Source organism: Cheilinus undulatus, linkage group 11 (assembly GCF_018320785.1).
Source record: "Cheilinus undulatus linkage group 11, ASM1832078v1, whole genome shotgun sequence".
Classification (NCBI taxonomy): Eukaryota; Metazoa; Chordata; class Actinopteri; order Labriformes; family Labridae; genus Cheilinus; species Cheilinus undulatus.
Genome location: NC_054875.1, coordinates 44,401,887 through 44,419,118, shown reverse-complemented (window position 1 = coordinate 44,419,118; position 17,232 = coordinate 44,401,887). Strand labels below are relative to the sequence as shown.

The 17,232-nt window shown below is 39.7% G+C and overlaps 1 protein-coding gene across 1 annotated transcript in view; it reads right to left on the bottom strand.

The window, feature by feature from the left end:
- The window catches only part of jph2 (junctophilin 2), a 36,181-nt gene that overhangs the window by 4,844 nt on the left and 14,105 nt on the right, over nt 1-17,232 (bottom strand). Inside the window, exons 3-5 of the mRNA XM_041799559.1 lie at nt 7,308-7,426; nt 842-1,785; nt 293-393 (exon numbers count right to left, since the gene is read on the bottom strand). Coding sequence (XP_041655493.1) covers nt 313-393; nt 842-1,785; nt 7,308-7,426 — 1,144 coding nt within the window. The 3' untranslated portion in view covers nt 293-312. The remainder of the gene's footprint in view (nt 1-292; nt 394-841; nt 1,786-7,307; nt 7,427-17,232) is intronic.

The window sequence follows — 17,232 nt, the reverse complement described above, 5'->3', positions numbered from 1 at the left end:
AATAAAGGCATTAAACCCCAAAATATAAATCTTTGAAAATAAATGTTCCTAATTAAACAGCAGATTTAACAGCAGGATTCCTCATACTGATACAATCCTAAAAAGGGCTTTGAATAACACAAAAACCCATTCTTCTCAGGTGCAAAAAATAAAACTAACTGTAGTTCAGACCTTTAACTTAAGTTCTAATAGCCTTCTTTATAGAAAGAGGATGGAAAATGAGAAAAACTTCAGCTGACCTAGAAAGACAAAAGGTCATGGTAGCAGGTGTGTGGGAATGTGAATTTCTTACCTGTGGAGGTGGAAAATGTCTCATGATAAGATGTGTACAAAGAGGATGGCCAGGCCGATGTTGAGCAGGATAACCATGCAGATCATGATGGTGTTTGGGCCCTAGAGAAGAAAACAGAAATATGATAGGAGGGAATTCAGTAAATAACTAATCCAAACCAGATATCCTCTCTCGTATCTTTAGGAGTTTATGAAGCTGCAGCTAGTTGACGGCTTAGCAAAAGAATACAGATTAGAGGCAGGGGTGCTGAGGTATTTTCTATTATTTAGACAGACTTTTTTCTTCTTCTCTTTTCATAGCTGAGCTAATTTACCTTTCATTTAATGGACTTTTTTCCAGACACATTCATCACCCACTGAAAACAACTCTGCAGCCCACTTTTGCATCCTTATGAACCAGTTTAAGGAAAGTCAGGGCATCTTTGTAGTCCAGCTAGTCCTCTAGAAAAATATCAGGCAACTGTAGTAATGTATAAGTCTGGACATCCAGCTTCACAGCCATACTTGAATATGACTTAGAATAATAAAATACATTTATTTCCAGTTTTACCTCCAAATCCAAAGACTCTGCAGCCACCTCACTACTCGGGCTCGCCTTCAGTCTGGCCTCAGCTTTGGGATCAACCTTCGGGGCTGGTTTGGCAACAACAGTTTTGACTTCTGCTGGCTTTGGTACTGTTCTAGGTTCAGGAGTTGGTGCAGGTCTTGGGGATGGAGCTGGGCTGGGCTGTCGTTTTAGTACAGGCTTCGTCTCTGCTTTGCTCGACGGCCTGCTCGCCTCCCTGGACTCTGCTTTGTGCTCAGATGCGGGCGTCGCTCGACCTTGGACTGACGGAGCTCGCTCAGGTTTGACCTCGATGGTTTTGGGCTCAGGGGTCACGGCTTTAGAGGATACTCTGGAGGCAGGGCGCGGGGCTTCTTCTTCATCTGCAGCGATGAGGCTATTCCTTTCAGGGGAGGCAGGAGGAGGAGGAGCAGCTTCTGGAGCTTTTACCTCTGAGTCAAACTTCTGCAGGGGCTTGATCTCCAGGTCAGACCCCTGCTCGATCTTGTTGCTCTGACGACTCGGGGTGCGTGAGGGGCCACGGCTGCTGGGGGCCCCTCCGCTTTCAGGAGCAGCTGCAGCAGGAGCAGCAGGAGCAGCCGGAGCTGGAGCAGTAACAGCAGCTGAAGGTGTGGTGGGACGACTGTTGGGTTTGCTGTTGGGTTTGCTGTTGGGTTTACTGCCGCCTCCTTTACTGGTTTTGTCTTCGTTCCAGCTCCTTGGACTGAGGAGTTTGGGGTCTTCCTTGCTGAAGATGCCCGGGCTGGGGGAGGGGGTGCGTCCGGGAGAAGAGCCGGGCATGAGGCTGTCCAGCTCATTCATGAAGGGGCTTTCAGGCGGCGTGGGCAAGGGCTCCTCCTCGGCTAACAGCGGCTCATGCATGACGGTGTCTGTGTTCTCGCTACCCTCCAACACCTCCTGTAGCACTCTCTTCTTCAGATACTCAGGGCCTGTAAGACACCAAATCAATCAGAACATCAGAAATACTTTTTATCAATGAGAAATCTATACTTGCTTCATAAATGACATTTCTGCTCTTTTACAGTCAAAATAATGCCTCCACACTGGCGATAGCCAAGACTGAAGGCACAATATCTTAAAAATACTGAGGTGGATTTACTTCAAACTTTGAATGTTCTTCCTGTCTGCAGGATGAATGTCTTACACTTTGGAGGTCATGGGTCAAAGGTCAAGGTCGTGGGGTTCAATTGCAACCTTTGCTTGCAAACCCAATATGCCAAGAAAGATTTTGAGGATTTTCTTCAGACGTTGCACATATCAAACTTTGCACATTTCAAACTTCGCACATTTCAATTTTTGCACATATCAAACTCTGCAACTAACAAACATTGCACATATCACACCTTGCACATATCACATTTTGCACATATTAAACTCTACACCTATCAAACTCAGCACATCTAAAACTCTGCACCTAATAAACCATGCACATTTCAAACTCTGCACTTATTAAATTCTATACCAACTTTGCACATATATTATTTTGCACATATCAAACTCTGCACTTATCAAACTCTGCACCAACTTTACACATATCTTTTTTTGCACCTATCAACCTCTGCACTTATCAAACTCTGCACTTATCAAACTCTGCACCTATCAAACTGTGCACATATCAAACTTTGTATGTATCAAATTTGCACACATCACATAAAAAGCAGTCTGTTTTAAAGGACTTAATTTCACTTGTCAATTTCTCTTTTTTATTACTCAAACATAGTAAAGAGAACTTTTGACAATGCTGAAATAAAAAAACTCACTTGCCCTTCAGCACTTAATACACTGCACAATTTTGTTTGCCTTCCAGATACTTTGTCATAAAGCAAATTGGACATATAATAACCATCATGGGAAATTAATTTCTCCCTCCTTGTGTAAGACTGTTGAGACTCCCTGACTTTCAATAATCCTGCTTTATCCTCAAACCAGACTCATTTCCTTCACTAATTTACCAAGGAAGAGCTACAGGAAGAGGAAATGACATACTTAAGACCAACTTTTTAATGATATGATTATCCACAGGACATTAGAAGCAGATAATGAGGCTGTTAGAGGTAGAGACTGTTTTTAAAACCCCCAATCTATCTTCTTATGTAAAGGAACCTGATCCATTACAGTAATTATCTCAACACCTTTGCACTCTGCAAGATAGAGAGATCACCTCCTTTTAACAGCATTGTAGTTACATAACATTTAGATATAAGAGGTGTCAAATGACCACATTTTTTATTGCAATTAATCTCAGAAATCCTTAAGTTAATTATTAATAATCACAGTTTTTTTGCCTCCTTTATAAACTCCACTGTAGGCATTTTTTGTGTCATTTTGGATTTTTGTACTCTCTTAAATGAAGTCTAGTTGACTTCCTGTTTGGATAAAGACCTGCTTTTATTTCAAAAGAAGATAAGGAAGATCAGTAAAATTGAAGATTAGGATATGATCTTTACAGTGGGAAAAATTAACCTGTTATAGATTATAAAGGGAATAAAGAAAGAGTAAAAAAGTAAATGTTTGATAACACAAGGTGTACATGGCTTCTGACTTTTCCACTGAGCTGTCTGTGAGTTTTTAAAGTGAAACGAGACATTAAGGAGCAATGGTGGACTGATTTTACAATTAGGAAGTTCAGAAAAACTGTAGTTTCACTAAAGGTTGCCTGCAGAAGCACTGGAAGTTACATACACCCATGATAAAATGCCAATTTTTACATCAGGAATAAGCATGTTTATAGTGAGCCGGTACGACAGACCATTTTGGTCAGAATACGTCATATCTTCAAGGGCACACACTGTACAGGAGGGGCAAATGTTCTCATCTGTTTTTGTTTAAATAAGGACATTGATTCATGCAATATTATGGTGGTCTATTTACCTTGGATGTTGGATGCCAGTACTGAGAGGGCACATCTGAGATGAATACGTTCCATTTGCTGATCTCTTAACTGGCAGTACTGGGGGTTGCTCCGACTTATGAGTCGAAATTATGAGTTCTGGGCACATGTTTGATGACATCAACTCAGAGCTCCAAGATTAAATGTAAAGCACCATTAGCTATTTGCTAGCCTCAGCTCCATGTCTCTAACTTGTTGTTACGTCATCTAAAGTTAGTTTGGGACAACCTTATCAATATGGCTGCCGTCGCAAAATCATGCCTCCTTCAGCGACTAAATGGCTTATATCACTCGGGCATTGTTCAGTATTTTCTACAGTTGATGGTTTGAGGACTACAGCCTCTGTTGGTAGCATCTTTGTACAAGTTATACAGTGTGCAAGAGTTCACATTTAATTTTAGGTATAGAAAAAATTAAAATTCAGAGATCACAATGACCCTGATTTAACCCCGCAAAGCTGATAGACTGGCCAGATTCTGTCTGGCTGGCTGATTCATTTTGCAAGCTCCAAGCTTAAATGTTTGTGCTAGGCCTGAGAAATTCTCAGACCAGTCAGTCTCATCTGAAGAGAATAAGGGGGTAGCTACATGCATGGTTTAGTTGTACTGCAGGCCTGTAAACAATAATGACCACTGATGAAGCCATTAGCTTTGATGTAGCTATAGCGGCATTTTTTTTATCAGAACTGGACAACATTCTTTCACTCTATGCTGGAGCTGCACATGCCTATTATGTTATTATGGCGTTCTGATTTGCCCGTAAAGACAGAACTTTTGCCCAATCAACGCCCAAGAATTTTTTGAAAGGTTCTGCCCTTCCCAAACAATTTGTATGAATGGTTACCCTGATGGATATGAAGCATATCGCATGCAATGGAAATATGAAACAGCCTATCTGGTATCTCAGGTTAACCCTGATTTCTGGGAGACTTTATGACGGAATGGGTTATTGACATGAGGGAAAGGAGCCGCTTGTCTGACAGGCTGGAATGATCTAACCGCTAAGCCATTAGCACCTGACACGTTATACTTTTAGCAACATTGCTATTTTGCTTTTTTAATGAGACTGAAAGAGAAACTACACAGTGCAGTAGTGCCTGTTTATCAGCCAAACACTGACGTTTAAATTGTTGTTTTTCTCAACAGAGACCCAGCAGATGGTGCACACGCTGACTGTGTGTTGTTGTGTCCTTGGTGAGAGATCGTTCTTTCATGGAAGAATGCAGAGCGGGACGGAGCCAGCCCTGCTCTGTTTGTAGTGTTAGTCAGAGACGGTTTGGGCAGCCGCTCAGAAAACTGGATATCTCTGACTGTGTTTGAGTGCTTTAATCTCTCTGTTGAGGGAGAAATCAGCTTCTGTCTGAATGTGCGGCTGTGTGTGTTCGACAGACTCGCAATGAAACTGATACGATCCCTCTACCCAATAAGAAGTTCCTTTTTTTAGACTTTCAAATCTGACTCCCTTATGGGCCTCAGCAAAGACTCTGATAGCTCAAGATGGAGGCCTGGACAGGGACATGTTATAAATTTATCAATTATCAGTTTGGATTTGATATTTCCTTCATAAAATGTTACACAGCTTGTAAATATGTGTTAGAAAGAGGAGATTCAGCTTTGATAAGAAGATTCTCAACATCAGAAATACAAATTATAGTTAGAGATAGATAAGGATAGGCTACTATTGTTTGGTGGAACAACAAAATGATGACCATACAGTTTTACCAGGGTGGTATAAGCTAAGCAAAGCAGATCTTGAGTAAAAAACTAAGTATTCAATCTGTTTTATTCATTTTTTGTCACTGAAACACATTCCTCATCTTCCCAACTGTTAAAGTTTCTCATCAAAATTATGTATAGACCCGTTTTTGAAGTAGTTACACAAACAGTAGCTTGCTTTAGCTTTGTTAGCGTTAGCTATGGATAACATAGCTACGCTAGTTACGTCATTCACGTTATTACATAAGACAATGTAGCTAAGTTAGCTTTGGTGATGTGAGCTTTAGCAAATTTAGCTGAAGCTAACTTAACTATGTAGATGATTTTTCTATGTAGCTTACATTGCTGCTTTGAGCTTAGCTTCAGCTACATTAGCTATGTTAGCTACATAAATCTGTTATACTTAGGTAAGTTACCTTCAGAAAATGTAGCTAAAGCCATTTTAGGTTACGTAGCTGCTTTGTGAGCTTAGTTTTAGCTATGTTAGCTCTGAAGCTCAGTTATGTAGCTCCATTATCTACGTAGCTACTTTATCTACATAGCCTATACAGCTAACAGAGCTATGTTAGCTACGCTTACTGCGTCAGAATGTTTACATGCAGGATGTGCTATTTTCCTTCAAGCAGAAATGCTAAAGTTTTAGCGTGTATTTTCGTTCTGAGATAAACGGCGTATCAGATGAATGGTCTGTGAGTTTGGCCATCATAGATGAATGCGGCCAGACTGTCTTGGCACTTTTTTAGCACTGACCTGAGCAGATGAGGAAGAAAATTGTCATGTAGAAGCTGAAACTGGTGATATGACTGCATGCTACTCCCAGCACAGCTGGAGTCTTTTTCTTCTAGCACAATGCTGATGTTCTTTGAGATTTTGAGCCCCTTTCAAAAACTGATGCAAAATTACGCACATGATGCACATGAGACTTGATAGCAGGATTCATAAGCTAAAATGTTATGGTTTTTGAGGTTCTTGGCAAAAGGCAAAACTGTTTCTTTACAGACCAGGGTTAAGATCTCTATACCTAGTTATAGCAGAAGGTTAAGTCCAAAAGATCAGACAAGGCAGCGCATTTCAAACTAGAAAACTGCAGTCATGTGACTCCTCATGGTTTAACACTGCTAGACAGTGAAAAGTTTCCATGGTGAGAAAGAAATGAAGGGCAGTGGTAGAGTAATTCATAAAAACCTTATAGCAAGGGATGAACATAAAGCCCATAACCATGACCCTCAACATCTAATAACTTCATTCTTGTGTCAGAGCAGACATGTGTGAAAAGTCTGAAGAAAATCCCTAAAAGTGTTTGAGAGAAAATGTTTACACTAACGTACCAGACTTGTATGAACAGACAGCCTAAAATTGCATTATCTCTGCCTTTACCATTTCCTCACTCCACTGAGGGATAATGTTAAGGTGCAGGAGGATGAAATACAACCCTGTTATCAAAAAACACAAGACCATGTTTCTGGTAGTGAACAACAATAACTGCTACATGTTTAGTTCGCCTCATTTAGCCTACTCCCTAGGCGGCACACGTGTTCTAAGTCATACGTTTTGTCAATCTGATGGCCTGTAATGAAAGTGACAGACTTCATCCAATCATCCTGCTAGATCAAGCACCATCTATGGGTTACAGCCCAGATTGGTGTTTCATACATCCATGCTATGGATTTGTGAAACAGTCTCTTAGGTGTGTCAGGTTAAGGTGCTTGTCTACATCAAAAGTCTTTGATACATTTATTCCCATCATGCACTGCTCTTTTATAAACCACTAATTAGCCCTAAAGTGGGTACTTTTCCAGTTTTTATCAATTTAGCTTTATTTCTCTCAGATGAGACATTCACTGACCTGGCTGGTAGAAGGAAGGGGAAAGCTCTTTGGCGACCAGTCGTGCGATGCTGGACTCACTGTTGGCGGCCTGAGCTGCCTGTTCCGCTCCATCTGACTTCGCCTTTGAGTGAGTCGTCCTGCAGAGAAAAACAACATGATTCACAAACTCTACAACAAGGTCTTTGGAATTTTGGATTCCATGTGCTTTTAAACGGTATAATGTCTGTTATTTTGATGAACTACCTATGTATTATTGGACAGGTGCAATGTAGACGAAGAGTCCACTCAATGAGAAATCACAGGTAATCTGCTGTTTGATGTCTGATGCAGTTTTACTATTATAATTAGCGGCGTGTCCGTGTGTCTGTTTGTCTGTGTGGATTTGTACGCCACACCGTTGCTCTAATTGTCCTTGATTTTTCTCAGAAGACTTCTTGAGTGTACTGGTTCAAAACTGGTGCCATGAAAGAAAAATCATAAATAAGTACAGATGTTCTATAAAATTCCAAGATGTTGCACCGAGTCATCTTTTGTGGACTTATGCTACATTTCATTTACCTTGGAAATCGGAGCTGGGAATGACTCATCCGAGTTGAAAACGTGTGATTTGCTACAAGCTTGTTTCTAGTCATTAGAAAAGAAAAATGAACAAATTGCATGCCTAGGACTTGATTAGCACCACCGAAAAGTGTCTAAATGACACAAAAATATTGAACTGACATGGCCTAATATTGGGGGCCTAGGGGTTAAATTTTTGTATAAAACAGGCTACCATATTGTTTCATTTTTACAAGTATCATATAAAAGCCTGACATTCTTAGAACACTCCAGAAACAGAACTATTAATCTATTTTGAATCCAAATATTATTCAGATTTATTTATAGAGGAGCATTTAGATAGGAATAGATAGAGAAGCAAGAAAATTTAAATGCATTAACTGCTGTATGGGCTATTCTAATCACAGCATGTTTGTATAATTATGTACGTTTTAATGCACTTTGACCTTGATCTTTAGCGTTCTAATCTCACCTACCGTATAAATATGAAGCTCAGAGATGATGGCATGTTACTGTTTAACACTGGCTCAGAATACTCCAGTACAGGGCGTGTTTATAGTCCTCCATCATGCTGAAATGAAGGCCAGAGGTGGAGGCTGCTGCTTGGACGCCTCATTAGTATTATTAGATAGAAAGAGAAGGGGTGTCCTTCTCTGCTGCTGGAGCAGGATGGAAATAAATAATGAATGTTAGCCTTCAGTGAGATGAAGAGTCATTGGTCAATAGTGACTGAGGGCATTTTTCTACATGACAGGGACACAGAGAGAAGACACTGAAAGGAAAACAGCTTCAGAAGAGTGAAGACCAACATGCAGATTTGAAAGGATTTATAATGCAATAGGTCTGTTTCTCAGGTTTTCCCTTTAGAGCACACACAACTATGGTGGTCAGCTTACAACAGCATAAATGAATTGCATCTGCGAATGAAAAGAGAGGTAAAAAAGACCTGAATTAACGGCAATGATGCAAATGCTTAGAGATAAATTATATCAGAATGTAACGTTCTTCTTTGCAAAACTGCTCAAGCTCTGTCAGGTTGCATAGGGATCAGACGTGAATAGCCCTTTTCAAGTCCAGCCACAAATTCTTCATCAGATTGAGGTCTGGACTTTGACTCAGCCACTCCAGAACATTCACCTTGTTGTCTTTAAACCATTTCTGTGTAGCTTTTACAGTATGCTTCAGGTCATTGTCTCACTGGAAAATAAATCTTCTCCCAAGCTGTGGTTCTCCAGCCAGCTGCTGAGAAGAACCCCCACAGCATGATGCTGCCACACCTGTGCTTCACAGTGAGGATGGTGTGTTTATGGTGATGTGCAGTGTTTGGTGTCTATTCTGATGGCCAAAAAACACCATTTTAGTCTCATTAGACCAATAAACGTTCCAGACACAGTTGTTTTTATACTACAGTCACTTGAGACACATTCACTGCACTCAGGAGATCCCTGTTCTACTAATTGTGAGACTACCAGCACCAACTGGCTGGACCTCTGTTGGATTAGATCAGTCACTTTGAATATTTATGCAGTCACTTATCTTACATCACCTATTTTTACTATATTGACATTACTTTGTAAAAATCTGTTTTCTCTTTCATATTAAAAAGTTGTTTTTGATTTTTTTTTGTCAAAGAAGTTAAATTATATTGACCGTGGTTTATTGATAAAATCAATAAAAGGGGTGAATACTTTTCATAGGTACTGTACATTGAGACATCTATAGTAGACTATACAGTGGACCCACTGACATATTAAAAAAAGATTTAAAAAAAAGATATTTTTTGGACATTGTCCTCATTACCAGCTGTGGACACTGGCATTAATTACTGTTGCACAATTAAAACGTACAAAAGCAATGACCGGGGATTGAAAATAACAGCAGAACAACTAATGCCATACTCGTCTTACTTTCACAAACTGTTATAAATTCTTTGACCTCTAAGTTTAGCTCAGTTACCTCAAATTAAGCTGGTTATGTTGGCCTGATCCACACTAAATCTAATCTCTCTGTTTTTCTCAGTTAATCTAGACTAATGTATTTATCATGAAAGAATCATCTTTAAGTTAAGACATGTAAATTAGTCTCTCTGGCTGTTTTGGCTTACTTACAGGATTCGGGTCTTTTCGGAGACGGAGCATAACCCAATCCTCTGTGCACCATGAATATCCGTCCCAAACTTTACGCCACTCCCTTGAGGAGAAGAAGGATTAATTATTGGGTAACTGAAACTGTTTGACCTGCTGGTGGCGACACTGGAAAAGTCAGAGGGATCACCAATGTCAGGGGGGTTTCATCTCCTGGAGGCTATAAACTTATGAATGAAATCTAATAGTAGTAGGTTCATTTCATTCTGGATCAAAGAGGAGGTCCAGCTCATAGTGTTGGCTAAAATGTTTACGTCTGTGTGCTCAGAGTTCAATGCTAATACACTGAACTGTGAGATTCACTGATTGTGATTACTCTGTGGATACTTGGCATACTGAAACGCTACACTGAGCTGAAAATAGCAGCCTGGTTCACTTTAAGAAGACTCGGAGGGGAAGGTGCTTCCCGCTGGAACAATCGGAGCCTCCTGAGGATCTCTGGGAGAGATGGATGACCTCCACCTGTCTGCACACCGTCAGCACCTCATCTAAAAGGAACTCAATCGAACCCAAACCCTTTAATCTTATATACTTATCATTATCTGATATCATTCAATACAGATATGATCATAAGAACAACAGCTGACAGCAGGAGTCTTCCTGGTACAAATACAAGCAATACAGCAATAAGAAGCTGAAACAGTGACCACCATGACTGTCTATCAAGGATAAGTTCAATGTGTAAATATGTTTCCCTGTGACAACTAAATATTCAAGGTTCTGACAAAAAACATAAACTCAACTCATTACCACAGGAAAATAAGCACTGATACCCACAGACAAGTAGATAATCTAGTCAAGATTAGAAAAAACAAGCAGAATTGACTCATTATCACAGGAAAAATAGCAGATTGTCAGGATGTATGACTGCCGATGGCTTCAGTACACATATTTACCTACTATGGTACCTGATATTTACAGAGGGCCAAAACTGTAATCACACATCCTCCACAGTTATGTCTGCAAAAACTGGCTCACATGGCTGTGAAGAGTTAAAGGGGACATATTTACCCTTTCAAGACAAGTTTATATTGTTCTCAGAGGTCCCCAGAACATGCCTGTGAAGTTTGTTGCTGACAAAATACTCCAGTATTGGAATTTTGCATGTCTAAAAACCCCTCTGTTTCAGCCCTGCTCAGCACGAGCTGCTTCTGTGTCTGTGGCTTTAAATGTTAATGAGCTGTCTGACTCTGCCCCTGACCACACCCCTCTCAGGAAATGGATGTGGTACTCCTGATGTTACAATGTTACTTTTATCCAAAGTCAATAACCTGACTGGGATTTGAACCATCAATCTCCCAGACAAAAGTCAGCAGGGTAACCCACTGAGCTATCCAGCATCTCAGCTGGCAGCTGAGAGGAAGATCAGGAGAGGAGCGTGGAACTTTCTCCCAGGGGGGGCGGGCCGCCCCCACCTGGGGGTGGACGCTTACTCAGCATGTGACATCATGAGGGGAAAATCTGAGAACGTCTTGTTTCAGCACACATTTTCTGAAAGGTGGAGAAAGAGAGGGGGGAGGGAATGAATTTTTCTGGTACTTGAGGGGACTGTGGACAGGCCAGGGGCACATACGTTTGTTGGAAAAGCCTAAAGAAGTGATTTTTTGCATAATATGTCCCCTTTAATATCAGGACTCATGTGGACTCATGATTCCCACCTGAGCACAGACAGGAACATTGTTCAGCTGTCGAGGACTTCCAAACATGTGATTACAGCTGAAGCGTTCTATCACAGAGATTATTTCATCCATGTGCTCAGGTTTATCACTCAGCCACCAGATTTACTGCTAAGCTAAACTAGCATTTAAAAGACGAAACAAACTTTTCTAACATGCATCCTGTCAGTTCTGAACACTTCACAGACAAATCTGATTTATTTTTGCTTAATTCACTCAATCCACTGTAAATTCACATATGTCAATTCTTATTTTGTTTTGATCATTTAATTTTTAATGTGGGAAAGTAGAGTTCTAATGAAATCTATGAGTGTGTTTATCTGCAGCTTAATACTCTGATCATTATCTGATTCATGGAAGTAGCTGATTATTTATTTTTTATTTCTTAGGACAGGGACAGAGCACAATAATGACATGTACATCATACATAGTGTATGTAAACATGCCAGAGTTAACATAAACTGCTTGATTGACATTCATTATTCTTTGGCAGGTAACAACAAAAAACACAACAATACTGACAATGTGCAAACATAAGTCTAACATGAGTCAAGTACCACAGGATGTAAAAAAATAAACAGATATAGCTTCAAAATTTGATCATCAGTGCAGCACATCTGAACATTTCTGCCGACATTTACGACCAAAATAACTGCTGTAAATATCGCCCACAGTCTTTTTCTTTATTCATCCTCATTCCTTAAACTTTAAAGTGTGTTCTCAGAAATGAGGTTGGTTCCTTTTATTTTCATCGTTAAACTTTAGAGCAGTGATTATCAACTGGCTGCCCGTGGCCACATCAGGCCCCCCACATCCTCCCATTCGGCCCCCAGAGTATCACCAACTTCAGAACATGTGCAGAGGAAAAGATGTATGGTGGTATTTTTTTTTTCTCAAATAAGCTCCTAAACAGCTATTTAAAAATGTCCAAAAACAATTGAGATTGAAAAACTTTTATCAGGAATGACTCTATGTTTCATCTACTTTTCTCTGAAAACCACCTGTCAGCCATTACTAGCAAATATGACGCATGTTAAACATGAATTCATCAGTCCATTCCTGATAAAAATGTCATTTTCTATGCCAGCTTTACAGATTCAGGAATATTCAGCTGCGGCCAAATCTGAGACACAAGTAGCATTAAAGTCTCAACTCTTAAAATTGGTGAGCGAGTGATATTGCAGAATCTTAAAAAAAAAAAAAAAAAAAAGGTGTCACACTAAGGTATTTATCGTTTAAATACCAATATCAATTTTGGCAGTGACAGTCTATAAATATCAGCGTATATGATATTGTCATAAATTCAATATTGTGCTTTTTTTTTTTCTTTGTGAAAGCAAGCGTAAAAAATAACCTCACTGACTCAGACTGCTCCTGCCACCAGGAGTGGACCAAGACAACCGAGAAATGTAACATCAGAAGGTGATACATAGGTTTGTGTATGCCCTCACATGCTTACAACAATAACAATCACACATACAGACAAAAAACATCGCCACAGCTCTAAAATACAAGGCAGGACGGTCACACCACTGTCATGTGCAGACTGGAATGTGGAAATGCATTTATAAATGTATGTAAAAATCTGAAAACAAACCTAATAATAATGATATGTGAGGTAAAGGTCATCATCAGACTAAGAGAAATCAGATATGTGTTTGAATAAAAAAAATGCCTTCATGCATGCATCTGCATCTTTAATCATTAACACATTACAATTTAAAATAGATAAAGTGTGATGACAAAGGAAGAAAATGTCAGAAGTATTTCTTATTCTAGTATATAAAATAAGCTTTCATGGAGCATTACCAGATTAGAATATGAGAAGAAAAGACACTGGTTTGAAACCATGAAGCAGCAGCTGATGGAAAGTCTGATTTTTCTATTTAAGCTGCCTAAAAGTAGTCATACCACAATCTAGAGGTTTCTATTTACAAGGTTTGCACTGCAGTTAAAGCTTAACTTAACTTATGATCTTGCATGTAAGAGGTTAACCCTTACATATTTGATACACATTTTTTGAGACCTCTGTCTAATCAACATGATCAATAATTTTCTTAAACCTTATATCAGCTGCCACAAATGCCAAAAGCATCAAATGTGATACAAAAAAAAATGTATATGACATTTTATGGCAATTTTTCTTTTTTTAGATTTCAGTAGAAGTTTGAATAAACATCTCAGTCCAATTCTAATTTTCCCTTCTTCTATTTTATTTATCTATTCAACTTTTAATACTTCTTAAAATCCCGTGGACACCCTGTGAACTACATCCATATCTCCTTCCTCTCTCCTCATATGACACTGAACAGTTCAGTTATTCTCTGACGGAGTAAATTTATCAGCTTGAACTCTGCAGGACAGATTTGTCTGAAGGCGGACATGGAATCTAGATAATCCATTGGCTTTGCAAGATTAACAATGAGCAGCCATACACATGAATATAAGACAAGATAAAGGATTATGACACATTAAAAGATGCAAAATTATTAGTCAAAATCCAAACCATAACCAAACAGTAATCTCCAATAATCAGTCAAAGCCAGATGTGTCTGATATCTATTCTGTAGATTTTTTTCCATTTTTAATACCTGCATTTTATTCATTGCAGATCCTACAGCTGTCCTTGGATGCAGGACTGTCATTCCTTTGTCTACACAAACTTTTCACTGAAATATAACAGAGTAGAAGTAACAAATGAATGTGAGTAAGAACCTGAGTGATTGTTCCTGTCTGTTTTTGAGAGCTAGATCTTAACAGACAGTAAACCCTGAGATATCTGCCTCATGCTGCAACCCTCCTCTGCATCAGAACAAAAGGATTCAGGTCAAAATTCACCCGAGTTTTCCTTTAAGTCGTACAAGAGCCGCAGCTCTTCTCAGCAACCAAACATGACATCTGACACTGTGACCTAAATACTCCGTATGCTTTCAGGGCAGCCTTTAAGACACGCTTGTTTCACTCTGAGGAGAGAAGAGACGTCAGCTGGATGAAGAGAATCAGCTGGGACCAGAAAACATTTCAACACCCAAACTAAGAGCTCCTAGAATCATCTACACCTAAATCATGACACTGAGCCCAATGTGAACCAGTTTTACTGCTTATAAGTTTAGCTATCATTGTTAAGCTGAGATATTCTCTCATTTCGGCATGTGAGACTTGATCTTTCAGGAGGATCTTTTTCAACTGTTAACTAAGAGTGTTAGTGTGTGAAACAGGGATTAGGTTTCTATAAAAAGATGACTAAATATTTCACAGTTTAATCAAACAATCAAACCCTGCCAAAACACACATACATTAGGAGCTAATTGCAGCCTCATTATTGCAACATAGCAAAGAGGTGACATAAGAAAAAGCTCACACTGTTATGTTCTCCCCTGTCTGCTTCATTTTTCCACATGAAATAAGAAACTAGCTGCAGTCAGACCCACACTGTGTTTACAAATGTTCCTCAGGCCGTTTGTTCACAGGAGAAAATGCTGCTATCAGCAGTACAGTATGTAATCCAAGCTGCACAACTAAAGCTAGGTGTGGTACATGTATACGCCAACCCTTTATACCCTTATGAGCTGTGTCATATTTATATCTGTGGAACCATTCGACACCGCTGCTGACGCAAGGCAGACCCAGATCTGTGAGGCTGAGCTGTTGTCGGCTGGTCGGTGGAGTTAAATCACACCGAGGGTGAGAGAAACTCTCTTAATCTACATGACACACTTCATCACCTTTGGTACTTTCACAGAAAATAAAAGTGGAAATGGAAAGGAAGAGTCTGAGTTCATTCAGATGGGACAGTGGACTGGAGGAACGGGACATGAGACAGGAGCCACACCAGGGCCACCTGCCCTGAGGACTACCGCCTCTGTAAACGGGACATAGGAACATAATCACCAGGTGAAAAATGGCTTCTGAAGGAGTAAATAGTATCTTACCTCCCTTCTCTGTGGGTGGTCTATACACAAACCCTAGTTCTAAAAAAGTTGGGACATGTAAATATGAATGAAAACAGTGATTTGGAAATCAGTTTCAACCTACATTCCACTGAATCCAGCACAAAGACCAACATCTTAAAACTTCAAACTTCTTTTTAAAAAAAAATAATACAGATTCTGAATTTGACACCAGCAACATGTTCCAAAAAAGTTGGGACAGAATGCTAAAACCCCCCTGGAACATTCCAAAGCTAAGTATCTTAACTGGTGACAGGTGATAGAATCAGGATTAGATATTAAAGATTCTGAAAGATTCAGCCATTCTTCAAGACTGCATTGGGAAGAAAATCCAACAGTTTATGAACATTTCTCAACATGCACCTGCAAGCATTTTATAGATTTCACCATCTATAGTCCACAATATTGTCAAAAGATTCAGAGAATTTGGAGGAATTTCTGCACGTAAAGGGCAAGGCTGAAAATCAACACCGAATACCCATGACCTTTGACCTCTCAGGCAGGACTGCATCAAATACCAGCATCATTCTGAATGGTAATACAATGTGGGCTCAGGAACTCTTCAGAAAACCAACAGTGTTAAGACTCAACCATGAAAAGTAAAAGCCACATATCAACAACATCGTCGCCTCATCTGTGCCTCAGCTCATCCAACATGGACCGACCTGAAATGTAAAATCCTGCTGTGGTCTGACGAGTCCACATTTTAAATTGTTAAGGAAAAATGGCCATTGAGTCCTCTGAGCCACAGAGGAAAGGGACCATCAGGATTGTTATCAGCACAAAGCTCTCTCATTTATGTGCCAACAAGCTGCAGCAAATTATTAAATTATTATTATCATGTCAAGGCAAGGCTAAGCAACCCCAGCTGATGACTTAAGCACCACAGAAGAGGAGCAGTTCATTGTGTCTGTATTTTGGACCACACTCTTCCCTTTTGCAGCATCTTAACAGTGTGTGATGAGTTTTTCTGCTGTTGCACTGATTGAGACGACATCCAGATCAAAACATTAAAAATGGCCTGAGAGTGACAGCCTCACAACTGCACCCAGCCTCACAACTGCACCCAGGACCTAAAAAGCTCTGTAGCACTAAACAAGCTGTCAGAAATCACTGGAATTATTGTAGGAGTGGATGTATAAATCTTAAAAAAAAGGTTTTTATTTTCAGGGAACTGTTCATCTTCAGAGAGCCTTTTGAGACTGTTTAAGGTCATTGTTGTTATCTCAACAAAATTTTGAGGTTCTATGTTGTTGTAAATTTAAAAAAGGAATTTGTTGGCAAAAATTTCAGCCAACTGAATGTTTTTGTCATATGTTCACATATTTTACATGTTAATTTATATAGTGAGGGGTAGGGGCAACCTGAAAATATTTTCTTTTGCCAAAAGGGGGCTGGCAAAGATGTCTGGGAACTGCTGATGAAGGGAATATTGGTCCTGATGTTTTTACTGTCCTGTTTGGTGTGGTTCCCCTTCCACTTAATTGTTCTTCTCCTAACTTGACAGCGTTTGCAACTTTACCGGCCAGAGGGCTGATATCTTTAAAGAGGAACTCCTCAACCCTCAGCACTAGCATGCTTTATTATCTTTAACTTACTGTTCTTGATTCTATTT